Source organism: Pteronotus mesoamericanus, unplaced genomic scaffold, assembly GCF_021234165.1.
Source record: "Pteronotus mesoamericanus isolate MK-2021 breed Mesoamerican mustached bat unplaced genomic scaffold, CSHL_Meso_final contig_20, whole genome shotgun sequence".
NCBI lineage: Eukaryota > Metazoa > Chordata > Mammalia > Chiroptera > Mormoopidae > Pteronotus > Pteronotus mesoamericanus.
Window position 1 is genome coordinate 5312132 of NW_026555085.1, and position 17880 is coordinate 5330011.

A 17880-nucleotide genomic window follows, 5' to 3' on the forward strand; every position below is an offset into this window, starting at 1 on the left:
CCTTGTCGCGCTCTCCGCCTCGCTCTTCCCGGCGTCGGGTCGGGAGAAGACGGCAGCATCGGGAACCTCCTGCCAGGGAGCCGCGGTCTGCGCCCCGCACCCCAGCCCCCGTCCGGGCCCCGGAGGGCGTCCCCTCCCCTCCCCCCTCCGGCGCGCGGGGGCCCGGCCCGCTTCCGCCCTCCGGGAGCTGCGAGACCGGTCCCGGCCGCCCGGCCGCGGGTAGCTCCAGCATGGGCTCGGGGCGCGTGCCTGGGCTCTGCCTGCTCGTCCTGCTGGCCCACGCCCGCGCCGCCCAGCACAGCAGAACCGTGCAAGGTAAGGAAGGAGGGGCGCGGGCCGCGGGGCTGCCGGGTCTGCGGGGCCCGAGGGCGGGGACGCGATTTCCGAGGGGCAGGGCAGGTGCTGGGAAGCATGCTGCTGTCTGGACCGGCACAGTGCACACACTCCCGGGCTGGAACCCGCCCTCTGGGCGCTGGAAGAGCTAGAGGTGGCATGGATAAGTGAGAAGTTTGGGAAGACGTGACCACGCACCTCAGAATTCTGCCTATTTCACTGCCACCCCAGCATCTTCGAAAGACTTCTTGTCCTCCAGAAGTATGAGATAGAATCTTCTCTTCTCTTAAACATTGCCAGAAACTTCAGTTGTGTTCTGGAGAGACTGGGAATGAAAACTTTTCAGTCATGCCACAGATTTCTTTCCCTCATCCCCAATCCTCATGCAAAGTTAGAAAGTTTGAAGTTATTGTTTTATCAGTAGAAAAATGTTAAAGAAAAATAGGATCTTTTATGGAAAAACCAACTCATCTCTCAGGGGACGGTAGGGGGCTAAAGAAGAGAAGAAAATTTCTGTGACTCTGGCCTTCGGCAAGAATGTTGCATTTCTGCCTCTTTGGGGGGGAAAGCTTTCCTCCTGCATGGCTTTCATTTCTTATCATGATGTTTATTTATTAAGGACTCGGGTTTCCAATTCCATTTAAATCCAGGTCAGAATTGCATTGAAATAACAAAGTAAAATTCCAGGCTGGGGAGCTCTGACAGATCCCTCTAGGAATTAAAGAGAGAGACGGGAGGCCCGCCTGCCTCCCAGGCTCATTGCTTGGCCAGTCCCGAGGCTGTGCTGGCAGAAACTAGGCTGGGGGACTATAGTTCTCTTGAGGACAGCCTCCCCTCCCCCTTGACCTCTTGCTGCACCCTTCCCCCATGGTGTCCTCACCCAGGAAAAGATTTATATGGACAAAATGAAAATTCCCTCTGACAAAGCTTTGCCCAGGAGGATGTGATTCTTCTGCCTGTTATCCCAGAGCTCCTGAAACCAAGCTGGGTGTGAAGGTGGCTGGGCCAAAAGGGAAAGTTGAACTTGGGAGTTGGGGAAGACTGAGTCTCTGGTAGTCAGGTAGGTCACTGTGTCCTGGAGCCTGAGCACTTGGCTCATAAGCTACTCTTTGTACTGGATGGGCTCCCACTCTCTTAAAAGGAAGGTACTCTATCAGTGCCATCCTCTTCTCCCAAAACACTGCCTCTTCAACTACCCCCCTCCTTCTCCAACCTGTCCTTTAAGAGAGCTAAAATGCGAGACCCTCATCTGTCAAATACCAGACCCCACCCCAAACCTTTCCGACCCCAAACTGCTGCTGTTCCAGCCTGGTTCCAGACGGCCCACTGTCACCCGCCCCCCCCCCCCAAGCCTGGGAGCTGCCCCTCTCCTACTGTGGATTTGCTTGTGTTTTCATAAACAAAGCTGGCTTTTGTAGTGCACGCTGACTTACTCATAACATGGAATTAGCTAGGGAGTTTAGTCTGAAGGAAGAAACAGATTTCATGCAGTAATCTAGAGACAAGATAAGGGCCTCTTTCAAGTTGGAGCCAGTGTCTGTAGTGGCCTAATAAGACTGGGGGGCTGGGGGAAAGTTGGGGCAGCAAGCAATACCTTCATTAAACTGGTTCCTGGGACAGATGGAAACTCCTAGAAGGGACAGGTGCCATCAAGCCAAGGCTTTCTAGCCAGTGAGATCAGCCCATCACTCAGGGGCAGGACTCAGAATCCCTCAGAGGTACCCCAAGGCTTGCTCTGTCATGGGACCCTGCTGGGTGCTGTGGGAAATGCAGCCAGAGCAGAGGCCCCTGCCCTCGAGGAACTTACAGAATAATAGTTTTGTCCTCCGCTTATCTCATATTTGGGCCACGCTTGCTCTAACTGGGCTGTAGTTCACTTTGCTTCTTCCTTCCTACTGATCCCAAGTCTAGCTGGGCATAGTATTGCAGCCCGTCATTTCAGCTATCTTTGACCCAGATATTCAGGAAATTTATCAGTCTAGTCTGCCAGGGATTTCTAAACAACAGGTTTGTTGAGTTAGAGGGATATCTCTGGACCCAAATCTGCAGGCCAGTGCCCCAGGAAGGACAAGTGCTGACTGAGCCGGGCAGCCTTACCCATAGACAGACAGAATGCTGTGGACACCCCTTGTTCCCAAACATGTCTCCTCGGTCTCACCAGTTCCATAAAGTGTCCCTTCAGTGCCACATGCTTGTAAATGAAGCTCTAGCAGGTCTTGAAAATACAAATACCCTTGGCAAGTATCCCTCACTGTTACTATATCTCCGGGACATCTGGATTTTTGTCCCTTTTCTCCAGAGATTTGGGGGGGCAGGCAGGGGGTGGGGAACCAAACTGGTATGGAATTAGGAAGAGGGGAGGGGCAGGGGAGGGAACCTGAGGGTGCAGGTGAGTGTGTGTGGGGGGTTTGGTGAAGCTCACAAGGATCACCCACGGATGACAAACCTGGGTATCTGTATAAATTGTGACTTAGTTGTTAAGCGTGAATACGGATGTTTTAGTGTTTTTGAGAACTGTGTGTGGATGAGGGTAAGTAAGCTCTGTGACTGGGGTGAGTGAGCATGAGGGTACACGGTTTTGAGTGTTTTTCAAGTGCCTGTCTGAGTATTTTAAAGTAGACAGACTGGATAACCAAGATAATTGTTAACCTAAAAGCATTAATTTGCTTTTTTTGGGGGGGGGGGCAGTGCAGCAGTGGTTAAAAAGGCCTAATCCTGGTGTAAGGCTCAAGTTACAGCTGAATGAGAAGGTCTCCTGGCCTCAGGGAAAACTTGTCCCCTGGAGGGGCTCAGGGAGGGAGAGCCAGCCTGGCTGTTCAGTTCACCTGGTTGTTTTACTCTCCTCATTAGAGATAGAATTTTGATAAAGTCATGTTTTAGAATTCCCAAGTAACTCCATCCCTGGGACTGAGAGCGTTCATCTGGCGGCAAACAGTGTCTCTCTGTCTCGGTGCGTCTCTCCGGGTCTCTGTCTGGGTGTATGTGTGTCTCTCGCTTTCTTCCCCCCACCCTTTCTTCCTCTTTAATGTGGCTGTTTCCTCTCCTCCTGGCTTCCCCAGGCTCCTGTGGCCAACCCTTACAGTGAGGGGACTGTTCCTCCTAACCCCTCCCTCCAAAATATGAAATGAAAACCATAACCGTGTCAGCGGGTGAGGGTGGCCCCGTGGGCAGCTGGCTAATGCCCGTGCCCCATCCAGGCCACACTGGGGAGAAAGTCAGTCCCCACTCTTGGAGCCTGGTCTTCCATCTAAGCACCCCCCTCCTTTTCCAGAGGGTAGAGAGGGGCTGGACTGCTTGGAAATTCCTCAGGAATCCCTTTGACCTCTCTTCTCTCAGTGACATGTCCCCTGGGGGTGGGGTTGGAGAACTTTTCCACTTCTTACCCCTCATCTCCCCAAGTCTCTGCAGGGTGGAATAAGAGAGAGGGGAGTGGAAGACACAGGAGCCAGAATTACGACAGGCAGAGAAAGAAGAAAGTTATCAGCAACCCCTAAATGAGACTTTTCTGAAACCTTCAGGAATCCGAGAGCCTAAGAACCGGTTTGAGATGTGAGTGGCTGGGACCTGTCGTAAAAGGAGCCAGCCCTGGGTGTGAGTTTGAGAATGTGAGGTGAGGTGCGCATTCACTGAGTTGTGTGGGCGTGTGTGTGCACGATTCGGTGTGTGTGCATGCGCGTGCTTGCGTGTGTGCCTGTGTGTGTGCGCCCAGCACTCCTGTGAGAGGAAAAAGGAAGCGAGGCAGTGTGCGTTTTGTTTTCATTGGAGAAGTGAAGAAGGGGAATGGCTTGGTCCAGTGCCTTGAACTGGAGTGGGGGAAGGGAGCTGATGGCTTTAGACCCTCTTGAGAAGATGGAAGTGGAGGAGTTGCTGCCTAAACTCCCCCCAGTCTCTGCCCCTGGTTCTGGTCCCCTCATGCCAGGGTGTGGGCCTCCTTTGATGTCCTGTACCCCTAGCACATGACTGCTTATAAGAAAGAGTCCCTGTCGGGGCTGGAAACTGCAGAGCTGCTCTGAGGCTGGCAGTGCCCGCAAGAGGCCCAGACCTGGGGACAACTTCTGTAGGCTCAGCTCTAAGACAGGAGTCTGGAAAGAGAGAGACTGCTGGTCTTGGGGGGGCAAGTGATACCACTGTTAACCCAGGGATGTCTGAGGGGTAGAGGAGCTAATCACCTGGGATCAGAGGGGACATGGACCCTCAGCCTCTCCCCAGTGGCCCCTCTGTCACCAGACTGGCCTCTCTCCTCCTCCTGTGCCCACATGTTGCCAGCCCCAAGCGGCACAGGGTAGGGAGTATGGTGCCACTTGGTTTATGTAGATAAGAGCCTAAAGATTGGGGCTTCTGAGGAAATAATTGAACTTCTCTTCCTCATTTGTGAAGTGGACTAGAGTATCAGTAGGGTCCCTTCAGCGCTGAGGTTCTGCACATCCTTCCCACTGAAGGCGGAAGGCAGAAGCGAGCCTCCGCCCGGCAGCCGCCTCCCCAGGCTCCTCTCCCGAACCTCTGGCCCTCTTCTTCCCGGGCCCTGCCCCACTGCCCCCTGCCCGAGTCTGCATCGCTTAGCTGTTCTTCCTCTCTTCCCCCACCCCGTTGTCCTGGGGCTCCGAGTACCTGATAGTTCTTCCTCTGTCCTTAGGTGGGGTGTTTTCTCTTGGAAGTAGCCTCTGCAGAACAGGTGTTTCTGTATATGGATGCGTGTGCATCCAACAACGCTGGGAAATGGAGCTTAAGTGTTTGTGTTCCAGGAACTGAATATTCCTGATGAGGTCCCAGGGCCCCCATCCCTGCTCTCCTACCATGTATTCCCAGCTCTAAGACTAGCCCTCTGCATTCTGCTCCAACTTAGATGTCTCGCTTTTTCAGACCAAGGCGCTGTTTTGTAGTTGCCATTGGATGCTTCAGTTTAGCCCCACAGGCGGGATGATGGCTCAACAGGGCACTGTGGCTCTCACTCTTACCTGCAGTTTCCCTGTGGCTGTAACCATATCCCTAGAGAGCTTGGGGATTTGGGTTTCAGAGCCCTAGGCCAGGGGCTGTTGGCATCTGGTCACTGACAGTGACGAGCTGAAGAATGACCTGGGCAGAAGATCCAGAATAGGAAACAGATCTTAGGAATCCCGGGGTGAGGGCAGAGTGTCAGGACTTGTGGACATGGGGGTGAGGTGGGAGAAGGGGGCGCTTAAAGAGTAGATCCTGGGGAGCAAGTTTACAGAGAGGACGTTTTTACAAGTTTCTAATTATATTTATTTGAAGTTTTCCTGTGGCGGTTTGAAGCTGTTAACAGCAGGAACCTGTATCCCTCGTGTTTGTTTTTGTTTCTAACCAGCTGCTTGGCCCAGCACGGTGAATCCAGGGCAGGAGACACCTGCCCACTGCCGCGCTGCCCGCCTTCCTCACTGCGACTCTGTGTGCGCCCACCGTGGGGCACCGCCCTCCTCCCTGCGGCCCGTGCCCAGAGCCTCAGAGCGCCCGCATGCCCACTGTTGGTTGCCTAGCATGTGTTGGATGTTTGCTTCATGCTGGACTAAGTGCTGAGTTGGGGTGGGGGAGGCACAACAGCTAAGGCACGGATCCCTCGCTCAAGTGTTCACAGACCTGGTGCGTGGTGAGTGAGCGCTGGACGGGGCGCTCTGATCCCGGCTCTGCGCAAGCTGTTCGTTCTTTCCCACGTGCCCTCCCTGGCCTGTTCCTCATTTGTATGACAGGCAGGATCGTTTAAGGACCAAAGGAAATAACCCACTGAAAGAACTTTGCACACTTAATGGAATTATACACCATCTGACATCATCGTTCTTTATGTTGTTATTGTTTCCATCAATTTAGTGAGATAGAACTGATAATCATGTAATTGGAACCTGCCTCTGCCCACTGCCTGCCTCCCTAACCCTCCCTCTCCAACATTCTGTTCTTTCCTCCCCACTGCAAGTACCCCCTACCCTACCCTTCTTCCAAAGGCCTCTGACTCAAGATTTGTGCTTTAGTCCACACTAAGAAGGTGGCTCAGTTGGGTGGAGTGTTGTCCCATACACCAAAAGGTTGCGGGTCCAATTCTCAGTCAGGGTACATACCTAGCTTGCACGTTTGATCCCCACTTGGGATGTGTGCAGAAGGCAACCAATCAATGTTTTTCTCTCACATTGATGTTGTTTTCTCTCTGTCTCTCAAATCAATAGACATATTCTCGGGTGGGGATTAAATAAATAAATAAATAAATAAATAGCCGTGGCCAGTGTGGCTCAGCTGGTTGGATGTCATCCCACAAAGTGGAAGGTCACCAGTTTAATTCCCCGTCAGGGCACGTGCCTAGGTTGTGGGTTTGGGGAGAGGCAACCGATCAATGTTTCTCTCTCACATCAATGTTATTCTCCCTCCATTTCTTCCTCCCTTCCCCGCTCTCTAAAAATAAAAAAACAAAAGGGAGAAAATTCTTGTCCATTTAAAGGTACCTTCCAATGAGTGAGGAGCTGGATTAGGGACAAGGTAGGACTTCAAAGAAACTCACCAGGGTCCCCAGCAGATGATGAGGCTCTCAGGCCCAGCCCCGCTCCCTTCCAGTCACCAAGCACTGACTGCTTTTCTGGGGCTTCAGCTGAGCAGACCAAGCTTGTGTAAGAGGAGTGGGTCCTTTTTTAAAAAGAAGAAAGTGCTGTCTTCTCCCCTTGGGGTCATCTGTGTGGTTTCCTGGCCTCTCTCCAGGCTCCCCTCACCCCTGCCCAGGCTTCAGCCAGGCTGAGGATGGGCCTCTCCTCCAGCTGAGGGAACAGAGTTCTCTCAGCCCAGTTCTAAATCGGGAAGGCCTATTGAGAGGTGGGAGATGGGAAGCCAGGTACAGCAGATAGGCACATGCACAGGTACTTGCGCACATGCTGCAGGTTAGGGTATCACAGTCAGCGCTCGGGCTGCTTCTATTTGGATGTTACTTACACATGCAAGGCAGCCTGGAGGAAAGGATAAGAGAACTGACCAGGAGCAGCAGTGGGACGCTGGTCTCAGGTGGCCCATGGTGCCCTGTCACTGAGGCTGGGGGACATCTGAAGAGATGCCTGAGTTTCCTGTATTGCTACCCTTAACTTAAGACTAAACTTCCTAGGAGAGTTGCCCTGCACCCAGAACAGAGAGGATGCCACAAATATGGACCTCATCCTCTCATCCACCAATCCATCCATCCATTTAACAAATATATACTAAATGCCTTCAATATATTTGCTGTCTTGTCCACTGCTGAATTCCCAGAACCTGGCACAGTGCTTGGCATGTTGGACTGCTTAGTAGCTGTTGAATGAATATGCTAAATTCTTCTAACTGCTGTGTAGATTTCAAAGACTCAGAAGCCATGGTCTCAGGAGCTTACAGCTTCAGTAGGAAGATAATACATGTAAACTGAAAGTTAAATAGTGGCAGAAGGTATCATAGAAGAGGGATCACAGGATAGTGATTAGTTAGCCCATCAGAGAACCTGACAGTAAAAGCCTTAGGAGTTAAGAGGAATGGTAGATCGGGGAAGGATGAACCACCACAGCTGGCTTCCCAGCAGTGGCACCTGAACTGGTCCTCAGTGATGGGTGAGATTTGAAGGTGTGGAAGGAGAGGAAGATAGAGGAATAAGTAGGCATACCAGACATCCCAGGCTGGCTCGGCTGGGGCAAGAATGATGTCACAGCCATGCGGGTGCATTAGGACGCCAGGCAGGCTGCTTCGAACCTTGGAGTGCAGCCAGCAAATTTGAGTACTACTGCCCACTCCCTGTGAGTGGTTAGGTAACTACTGTGGTAACATGTATGTGGGGTAGATTCTACATGGGGGTACCCACTTATCTGCAGCCTGCGTCTCTGCTCATTTCTTTTTGTTGTTGTTCCTGAGCTGGACCTAGACAGAATTTTGCAGTAGATGAAGTGTTTTCCTGGGGCATCTTCCTGCTTCACTTTTGGAGTACACTCCCGCAACCTCTGAGCGGAACCCGAGGGCTGCCTATGTTGTCCTAATTCGCTCTGTCTCGTCTGCCCTCTAACCATCATATCCCCACCCACCCCGCCCCTCCTTTCTATATTTAGCAGTTTTTGGAATGCTCTGCTAGGCACTTAAGCAAATCCAGAAGAAATGTAGGATGACACAGTTATAGACCTGTGCATTCATGCCAGGAGAGGGTAAGGCAGGGAGGTCCTGGCTCATCTGTGCTCTCTCTGCAGCCACCTCTCTTCCCCAGGTCAGCATTTGACCCAGCCCAGTGCCTGGGGTGGGGTAAGGGCACAAAAGAATAGCCTTCACAAAGGATTGTGGAAGGCAACCTTTTGGTTCCCAACTGGCCTCTCACCCACTTCAGCCTCCTCCTTGGACAGTTCCCAGTAGGGGGTGGAGTAGGCAGTGGAACCCAAGTTCTCTGTACCAGCACATGCCCCCCGCTGCTGCATTTCCCCACACCAGGCTTGAAATGGGGCTTTGATAAAGGGAAGCCCAGAGGAAAGAGGGGTTCATAAAGGAGACTGGGGAGAAAGTTGGAGAGAAGGACTAAACATAGTGAACCTTTGTTGAGCACTTATTATATGCCTGCACTGCAGTGCTAAGTACCTGGTAAGTATTAACTCATTTTATAGTCATGGCTGCCCCAAGAGAAGGTGCCATTATTATGATTCACATTTACAGAGGAAGGCACATGGGAGGTCAGAGGCTGGTCCAGGACCACACAGCCGTGAGTGAACTGGCATTTGAACTGACACAGTGCCACTCCAGAACCACTTTTCTCAAACACTATGTCATGAGGCTGCCCCAGTTTCTTTCCAGTTTGAGCAGAGTCTATTCACATCCCCTGAGTTGGGAAAAGGAAGACAGGCAATAACCCAGGTCCACCCTAGGGACCCTCACACAGCTGGTCGAGGAGAATGCCCAGACAGTCACACTTTTTAAAAGGCTCCCAAGGAACCCCAGTGTGTGGCCAGTGTTGAGAACCACTGGTCTAAACCAATCCCTGCTCAACAGCATTCACTGCTTTGTCAGGCCAGCTAGGAAACACCCACATCCTGAGGGAACAAGCTAAGGTGCAACTATGCTGTGGGTGTTGATGGGGTCCCAGTATGGACACCTTGCGGGTGGGCAACTGTGTTGGGAGGGAGCTCTGAAAGAATGAACTAGCAAAGGAGAAAATGCTGGAAATATGTGAGGGCCCTATTTCAGAGCTCTGTTTTAGATCTGTTCTGCTTTGAAAGGTTCTGTCCAAATAGTTGAAGGGTCACTTCCTCAGCAAGTGACCAGCCAAGTGAGCAAAGTGGGACATCCCACATGAGATAGCTTTAAAAAAAAAAATCTTTCAAAATATGCTTATTGATTTTAGAGAGAGAGGGAAGGGAGGGGGGGAGAGAGAGAAACATCAATTCCTTGCCTCCCATACACCTCCTGACCAGGGATTGAACCTACAACCTACGTATGTGCCCTGACCAGGAATCTAATCCCCCTTTTGGTGTATGGGGCAATGCTCCAACCAACTGAGCCACACCAGCAAGGGCACGAGGTGGCTTTAAAGTCTTAGCAGAGCAGTGCAACAATAGATGGAAGTGAGCTAAGGCACACTGAGTCCCCTGGGACTGGGAACTTGGCAGGAAGAGCTTTTGGGTAGACAGTGTTGAGCCATATCTGGGGAGCTGGGTACAGTGTGCTAGAAGGAAAAAGAGGATGCATCTCAAATGTGAAGAATGTGATGCGTTGGTGACTGTGCGGAAAGAGGTAGAATGGTTAGTTGTAGAGCGAATAGGGAGGAGATACAGTCTTGCAGTGCACGAAGACTCTGCCGGAGAGGGATAATCATTGTGAACGGGGAGATGAGGGAGAGGGGTCAAGATGGCGGGAAAAGCCAAAAGCTGGAAGAGACCAAAGGCTCTGCCAGGAAGCCTGGGCTTGCTGCAGTCAGCATCTGGGTCCGCTCTGCTATTGCTGAGCACTGAAATGGACGCAGAGGAAAGAGCTGGGAGCCCAGAGAGCCTGACGCAGACCTTGGCGAAGCATCAGCTGGTTCGGAGACAGGCATATACCTCTGAGATGGCCCTAGAGGAGGAGCTTCCAGATGAACTTCCGAGTCGCCCTGCTGGCTGCTGGGGAAGGGAAGGAGAGACACGAAAGAAGAGAGTTCCAAGTAGGATGAACAGGATGGTTATTCGTCACTGGAACTGTCCAAAGCACCACACCCATCTCTAAGGCCCACAAGGGTTACCACAGGGAAGAGGGTGATCATCCAGTTGCCCCTGCCTCCAGGGACCCACCAAGAACATATAACACTAAGCCTTAAGCCATTCAAAGTTTAGAATTAGTTGTTAAAAATATTTTACCCACTGTGGAGGGCAGGTGTAAATATGGGGACACAGGAGGGACCAACACTGGGTGCCTTGTCTTTCTTCACAAATTTAACCACACTTGATATATGCTCTTTCCTCTCTCTTTTTTTTAATTTTTTTTTTTAAGATTCCATTTATTTATCTTTCAGGGAGACGGGGAGGGAAGGAGAAACAGAGGGAGAGAAACATCAATGTGCTAGAGATACACCGATCCATTGCCTCTTGCACACCCCCAAACAGGGACCTGGCCATAACCCAGGCATGTGCCCTGACTGGGAATTGAACTGGCAACCCTTTGGTTCACAGGCCGGCGCTCAACCCACTGACCCACACCACCCAGGGCTGCCCTTTCCTCTTGTCACATTTATCCCAGCTCCAAAACTCAACTTGAATCCCACTCCTTGGGAAGTTTTTTGGTCCACCTACGCCCAGGGGAGTCCCTTAATTTGGAACTCCTAGAGCAGTGCTGTGAGGGTGGGAATGTTCTGTATCTGTGCTGTCCACTATGGTAGCCAATAGCCATAGATGACTATTGACAACTTGGCCTACTGCTAGAGCAACTGGGGAACTGAATTTTAAATTAAATAGTCGCATGTGCCTAGTGTCTAACATCTTAAACAGCACAGTCCCTGAGCATCTGTTGTCTCCACCAGAGATTTAATACTTAACATCATCTCAAGCTTCCATATATTGGGGACCTGTTATTTGCCAGACATTGATTAGGTACTTTACTCAAATTACCTCATCAAGTGTTCACAGCCTCTGAAGAGGAGGTATATCATCCCCATTTTAAGGAGGAAGAAATAAAGAGAATCAGAAAAACCTCCGTAGAGAGTGGTAGAGCTGGACTTGAGTCTGGGACTGACTGGTGCCCGAGCTTAGGCTCTTCCTATGAGAGTACATTTCTTAGCACCATTTTCTCCTTGTCAGCTGGACAGACTGATTCTCCGCTCAGCCTTACTCCATACAGAGGTCCCTCCTGCCCTCTCTTATGAACTTGTCTTCCATCTCCCTCTTCTCTGTTCTCTCTTTGAGACGACTTCCTAGAGTGGGCCAGCAGGCAGAGCCTGAGTGAGGTGGAGAACCAGTGGGACTTACCGCAATTAGAATCTCTGGTGGTGGTGGCTTGCTGCAGAGGAGTTGAAGAAAGTTGGAGGATGGGTGAGGAGCTGACAGGAAGCCCAGAAGATCTGGGGCAGGGTGCTCGGGGCCACTCTTCCAAATTTCACTTCTCTTCAGGAAGCCTCCTCAATCCTGCCCCCGTAGTACTTCTTGAAATATGAAAGCAGAGGACACTTAACTATTTCAAGCTAGGACTCATGAGTGTCACTATAAATGTGAGTGGTTGTTGGTCCATGCGTTCCTTCATTCCGTTTAAAAGATATCAAGCACCTTAAGGATTTGGGTTCAAATAGGTCAGTGATAAGGCCCGAGAATCTGCGTTTTAACAAAAGCCAAGCAGTTCTATAGTCCACGGATCACACTTGGAAGTTATAGTCCTTTATGTAGTCGTTTATTGATATATTTCTTCTACTTGCAAGTGGCTACTTAAACCCTATCTTGAGTTTCCCAATTCACAGCTAGAACTAATCCCTTCTTCCTATGATCTTCTTCCCTTTAACAGAAATTCTCAAGCCTGGCTGTGTACTAGACTTACCTGAGGAGCCACAGGAAAATGCTGATGGCCAGGTTCCAGCCCAGACTAGTTGATCAAAATCCCGAGGGAGAGGCGGGGAGCTGGAGCACCGCCTCGGGTGGTGCTCCGCTGTGCAGCCAGGTTGAGGAACCCCTGGCCTCATCTCTGCTGCCTTCGTGGCACTCAGCCTCATCCTGCTTCATGTTACTTATTTGTGCCTCTTTTTGGGTGGGCTGAGTCACCTCTGAGCCTCCACAGCCTTCAGCATAGTCCCTTTTGCAAACACCTTATATAGCAATTTCAGCTGAATGAAACTCTTTTCTTCTATTTCAGTTCAGCTTTAGGGGCACCAAACCATTACCCCAGAAACTGTAGTCTTTTGCCAAGAGGCAATAAATGATTCTCTTTCCTATGTTCTTTCTGAACCATCCTCTTTTTGCTTGATCTTAGGTGACCTCGCCCCTTAGCATAGCTTTGTGAGTAGCACCGCATGTCAAAGTGAGGGTCAGGAGGGCGGAGCACCTGACCTTCGGTGAGGAGCTCGGGGTGGTGGGGTGCATGGGCCTGAGGCAGCTGGGACAGTCACAAGGGCTGCACTTATCAGACTTTAGGTGTCGGTGCCAGCCGCCCCCCTCCCGCCCCGCCGTCCCGCCAGCTCCTGGTCCCCACGGCACTGACAGCACAGGGGCCGAGGGAAATCTTCCAGGATGGAACTTCTTTCCTCTAAAGATTCCTGGCGCTGTGGTGGGCAAGTGGAAGCAGGCCTGGTCTCAAGCAGGATCAGGAGGCAAATGCGGATTTCTCAGATGCTCTGTCTCCCTTTCTTCCTCCTTTAATTACCAGTGGGCCTGGCCTCCGCCACTTTCCCAGAGGCCACTGTCCGCATGCCATTTCTCTTCCCCCTCCCTCCAAGCTTGCTCCTAACTCACACTAGGTTGAACATTTCTAATCAGGTTAAGTGTGTTACCCATTCCAAGGGTTTTTGTTTGTTTTTAAATCAAAGAGAAGTGTTTCAATTGATGGAATTTTAGCTGTCATTGTGGATTAAGTATTTTGGAGGGAAGTGGGGTTTTTTCCCTAAATTCCTGAAATTACAGAGGCCACTCAAATCAGACGGGTGTGGGAGAGCACCTGCTTCTGGAGGAGCCACCGTCCCTATTTTGGAGAAGAGGGGGTTTTGCCCTTGGGGAACCACCTTGAAGACACTCTTTGGGAGGCACCAACAGAGGGTCTCATGTGCACCATCTGCCCCTCCCAGATGTGGATGAGTGTGTGGAGGGGACCGACAACTGCCACATTGATGCTATCTGCCAGAACACCCCACGGTCATACAAGTGCATCTGCAAGTCTGGCTACACAGGGGATGGTAAACACTGCAAAGGTGAGGCTGGGAGGGCACCTGGACAAGGGGGACCTGCTGGGGAGGGGAAAGAAGTGCCCCGGCCCGGCCCTGCAGGTGGCTGCACTGTGCTTTACACTAAGGCCCCCCCCATTCCCGCTGGCATGGGGAGGGGGGCTCATGCGATGTGAGAGGGGAGGAGCTATTTCTTCCCAGAGAGAGAGCCACTTTCTAATTTGCACAAACCGGGCTGGGTGGGAGGATTAGAATCATGGGACGAAGGCCTGAGATTCCCTGACATTGGATTCTTCCTCCACGTCCACAAAAGATGAGAACAGTTTATCCCAGGGGAAATTCATACTGTAAACAAACACACTTTCCCCTCATAATAAAAGCAATGCAAATAAAGCAGTCTTGAGATGTTATTTTAAATTTATCACCTTCCGTGTTGATAAGGTTTCAGTGGACAAGGTCCACTCATTAATTCCTGGTGACATTATAAATTGAAAAGCGATTTTGTCATGCCTAGCAGGACTCTTGAAAGGTATTTATACCCTTTGACCCAGGAATTTTACTCTTATTCAAAGGAAATTCAAAGAAACAAAATAATAATGGGAGAAGATATTCTTTGATGCCTTATTTATGATAATAAAATAAACGGAGTCTAACAATAGAGAAAAAACAAATTATGATATAGCAACACAATAGAATGTTCTGCAACCATGTGCAGTGGTAATTAGACTGGATGGAAACATGTGAAAATGTTTGACTTTAGATGAAAATAACAAAGTGCAAAATGGTTTGTAGGCTGTGAAAGTATGTAAAACACACAGAAGGTGATTTATTTTTTAAAAAACTACCGCAGGGCTGGATAGTGGGGGGCACCTAGATGGGTCCAGCTGCCTCAGCCCCCTTTGCCCACAGATGTGGATGAGTGTGAACGAGAGGATAATGCAGGTTGTGTGCACGACTGTGTCAACATCCCTGGCAATTACCGATGTACCTGTTATGATGGATTCCACCTGGCACATGATGGACACAACTGTCTGGGTGAGCACGGGAGAGGGGATGTGGGTGGGGGGTGTCTTGTGGGCAAGAAGGTGTTGTCAGCATTTCCCATTTCCCAGGCAAGGAGAGGAAAGTGACCAAAAAGCTTCAAAATAGAGAACAAGTTTGGTTTCCCCTTTGAGACTGGGCACCAAGGGTGAAATCATCCCGCTCCTGGATGAAAAATAGCAGAGGAGACGCTGCCAGAAAGTACTCCCAGGACCAGGGCCAGGAGATGACAAGAGTGGGTTTAGCCCCGGTGGGCAGAGCATGGTGGGAAGGCGATTTGGCAGATCCTGGCTCTGCCGCTTACTAGCTGTGTGGTCTTGGGCAAATCCATTAGTCTCTGGGAATCTCAGCTTCCTCAAAGTGCTCTGGGTGAATCACTATGAGAGAACATGTGTACAATCCTAGCACCTACTGGGTGCTCTGTACACAGGAGAAATGTTGTCAACGCTTTGGATGTCTCCCTGTGCCCAGGGGAGCATCTGACCGTTGCAGGCAGGTTTTCTCCCAGCTCTTCCTGAAATCTCCAGGCTCACCCTCTCCTCACTTCCGAGGCCTCTGTTTGACCTGACCTCCTTTATCCTGGGAACTGCATCAGAAAGAGAATCTCCAGGGAACTAAGCTCAACTTTGGTTTCTATCTTTTACTAGGACCATGTCAGATTCCTCCATAAGTAGAAAAACTGAAGGCCATAGCATAAAAGGATTTGAGATATGGACCCAGGGGTCCATCCCCAAATTCTTTCTTGCTGGTGCCAAAACAGACATGAGATGGGAAGAATGGAAAACCAGAAAAGGAAGAGAAGCAAGAGGAATGATGCCCAGAAAAGCAGGCTAGGCTGCCCTCCCCACCCCCACCTGACCAAACGTGAATTACCTGAGGCCCTGTTGGCCTAGGAGAGCTTCCTTACTGCGGAGCTGCCTTAAACCCAGTCACAGTCCATGCTCGGACCAGGCTTACAGGTTTCCACTCCCAGCCCCGGCCTCTAGGCCCCAGTTCCTGCTTACCCTCAGCCCCAGCCACCTCTCTTAACACTGTCGCTGCCAGGGAAGGACCTCATTTTTTGTCTGCCCCATCACCTATGAGAGCCTCTTTGGGAACTCCTTTGGAAAGAGCAGTTGTGACACGTGGACCAGGACAGTGATTTGCCTACAGGACTGTGAACGTCAGCTTCTGACTTTCTTTGGTTGCCTTTGACCTCTCTAGGCCCCCAATTCTCATTAAGTCTTGTTTCCTTATAAAACCAACCAGAAGATGAGAGAATGAGTATGTATGGAAGGGGTCATTGGGAGCAAAGATCTATCTAACACTAACCCTAGGGTTGGGTTCAAAATCTTAGCCTTACCTGTGGCTTTTAGGGGAACCATGAGGAAGTGCTCTATGCCCTGGGTGGCTTTAGTTTCCCCAGTGAGGATTGTAGGAAAGAACTTGGCTAGAGTAGCAAAGTCTCAAGGTTGGAATAGAAGGGAACAAAGAAGGATGGAATGTAGGATGGGGCAAGAGCAAGAAGACAGGGATGCGTAGAAGTCATGAGTGTCACAACAGAGGGACAGGGACAGGAGAACGCAAAGGAAAGTACACCTCCCTGGCTTTTCTAACAAGTGCATCTCTCAGGCCGGAGCCTGCTGTATCTGGGGCCCTCGACCTATGACCAGAAGGTGAAAGGACAGAGTTTAGGGCTCAGCAGAGAGGATGGGAAGAGAGGGGAAGATGAAGCCCTCAGGAGCCCAGATTCCAGCTGCTCCACCTGGGAACCAATCTCCCTCATGCCTCCTGGGCCAAGGAAAACTGAGAAGGGCTGTGGGTTTGAGAGGGCAGTAGGTAGCATAGAAACGGAGTCGAGGTATTGAAGTGGGAGCCCCAGGATGAGCTTGGCCCTCGGACCTGCGGATGGTGATGTGGGTGGTGATTAGGCTGTGGCCTGGCAGCTCTCCCCCGACCCTTGCCACCAAGCCACCAGATTTTGTTTTATTAAACCAAAATAGGAGAAGGGCTGGGGACTATGGCAGCAAGCCTGGGCATGGGGGGAGGGGAGGAAGGACGGCCCGTGGCCTGTCCACAGACATGGTCTGTGCCTCACTGACCTCAACACCATTGCCATAGCTCTCCCTGCACACGGAGCCATCTCCCAGGTTCTCTGATTCCTTGGCTGTTCATCACAACCAGCTGCCCCTAGTTCCTTGCCCCATCCAATCCCCACTCTTCATCTCTGTTCCTCTGGATCTGCCTGCCTTCTTGATCTTCTCTGCCCTCAGACTGAATTCCAACAGGTCAGGGAAGGTGGGGCAAGTCTTCACCTAAGTAACCCACGTTCAGATGTCCTCTTGCCACCTGCTTAGCTCGACAGCTCTGCCCTCTTAGAGCAGCCTCTTCACGAGCAGTGGAACATGAGCTGATGAGTGGGTGAGAACTGCCCGGCCTGAGACTGGGTGTTGGACTGGGGACGAGGGGGTAGTGTGTGTGCACAACCTGGACCCTGCCCGGCACCGCACGGCCTCACCAGCCACTCTCCTGCACAGATGTGGACGAGTGTGCCGAGGGCAATGGTGGCTGTCAGCAGAGCTGTGTCAACATGATGGGCAGCTACGAGTGCCACTGCCGGGAAGGCTTCTTCCTCAGCGACAACCAGCACACCTGCATCCAACGGCCCGAAGGTCAGCCCAGGTCCTGGGAGGGCTGTGCCCCCAGGCTCCCCACTCCATCTCCTTGGAAGCTTTCCCTCAATACCCCCTAGGTCTCATCCAGTGTTCTCAATTGTACTGGCTCCTTCTTCTCTTGTCTGTCAACTCAATCACATCCTAAGGGCTCCATGAATAGACACTTTGTCTTCAAGAAAAATCTGGGGGAATATATTTGGGGTTGGGGTCAGTGTGGGATTGAGGCTACTCTGGGGCATCCCCTGTATATAGGCCCAAGGTGGATCTTGTTCCTAGTTGACTGTAGGTGGCTGGGCTCTAAGCTGCTATTATCTGAGGGGGCCTGACTGATGCTGTATTCGTTGGATTGGATGGGGAGGGTCAGGCAGGAAGAGTGGGTATGTGCTGTCTCTTTCTGGGGCTCCCTCCCCCCTGGACTGTGACATTTCTGAGGGCAGGCACTATGACTAATTTCCCTTTATATCTCCAGAACCTAATGTACTGTCTGTCCTGTATGTAGTGGGAGCTTAGATATTTGTTGAATAAAATCATATAATAATTATCTAT

The 17880-nt window shown here is 51.1% G+C and overlaps 1 protein-coding gene across 2 annotated transcripts in view; it reads left to right on the plus strand.

The window, feature by feature from the left end:
* The first annotated feature begins 230 nt into the window (after positions 1 to 230).
* The window catches only part of SCUBE3 (signal peptide, CUB domain and EGF like domain containing 3), a 35457-nt gene continuing 17807 nt past the window's right edge, over positions 231 to 17880 (plus strand). For both annotated transcript variants that reach the window (XM_054568710.1, XM_054568713.1), the window contains exons 1-4: positions 231 to 315; positions 13544 to 13666; positions 14549 to 14674; positions 17197 to 17331. In XM_054568710.1, coding sequence (XP_054424685.1) covers positions 231 to 315; positions 13544 to 13666; positions 14549 to 14674; positions 17197 to 17331 — 469 coding nt within the window. The remainder of the gene's footprint in view (positions 316 to 13543; positions 13667 to 14548; positions 14675 to 17196; positions 17332 to 17880) is intronic.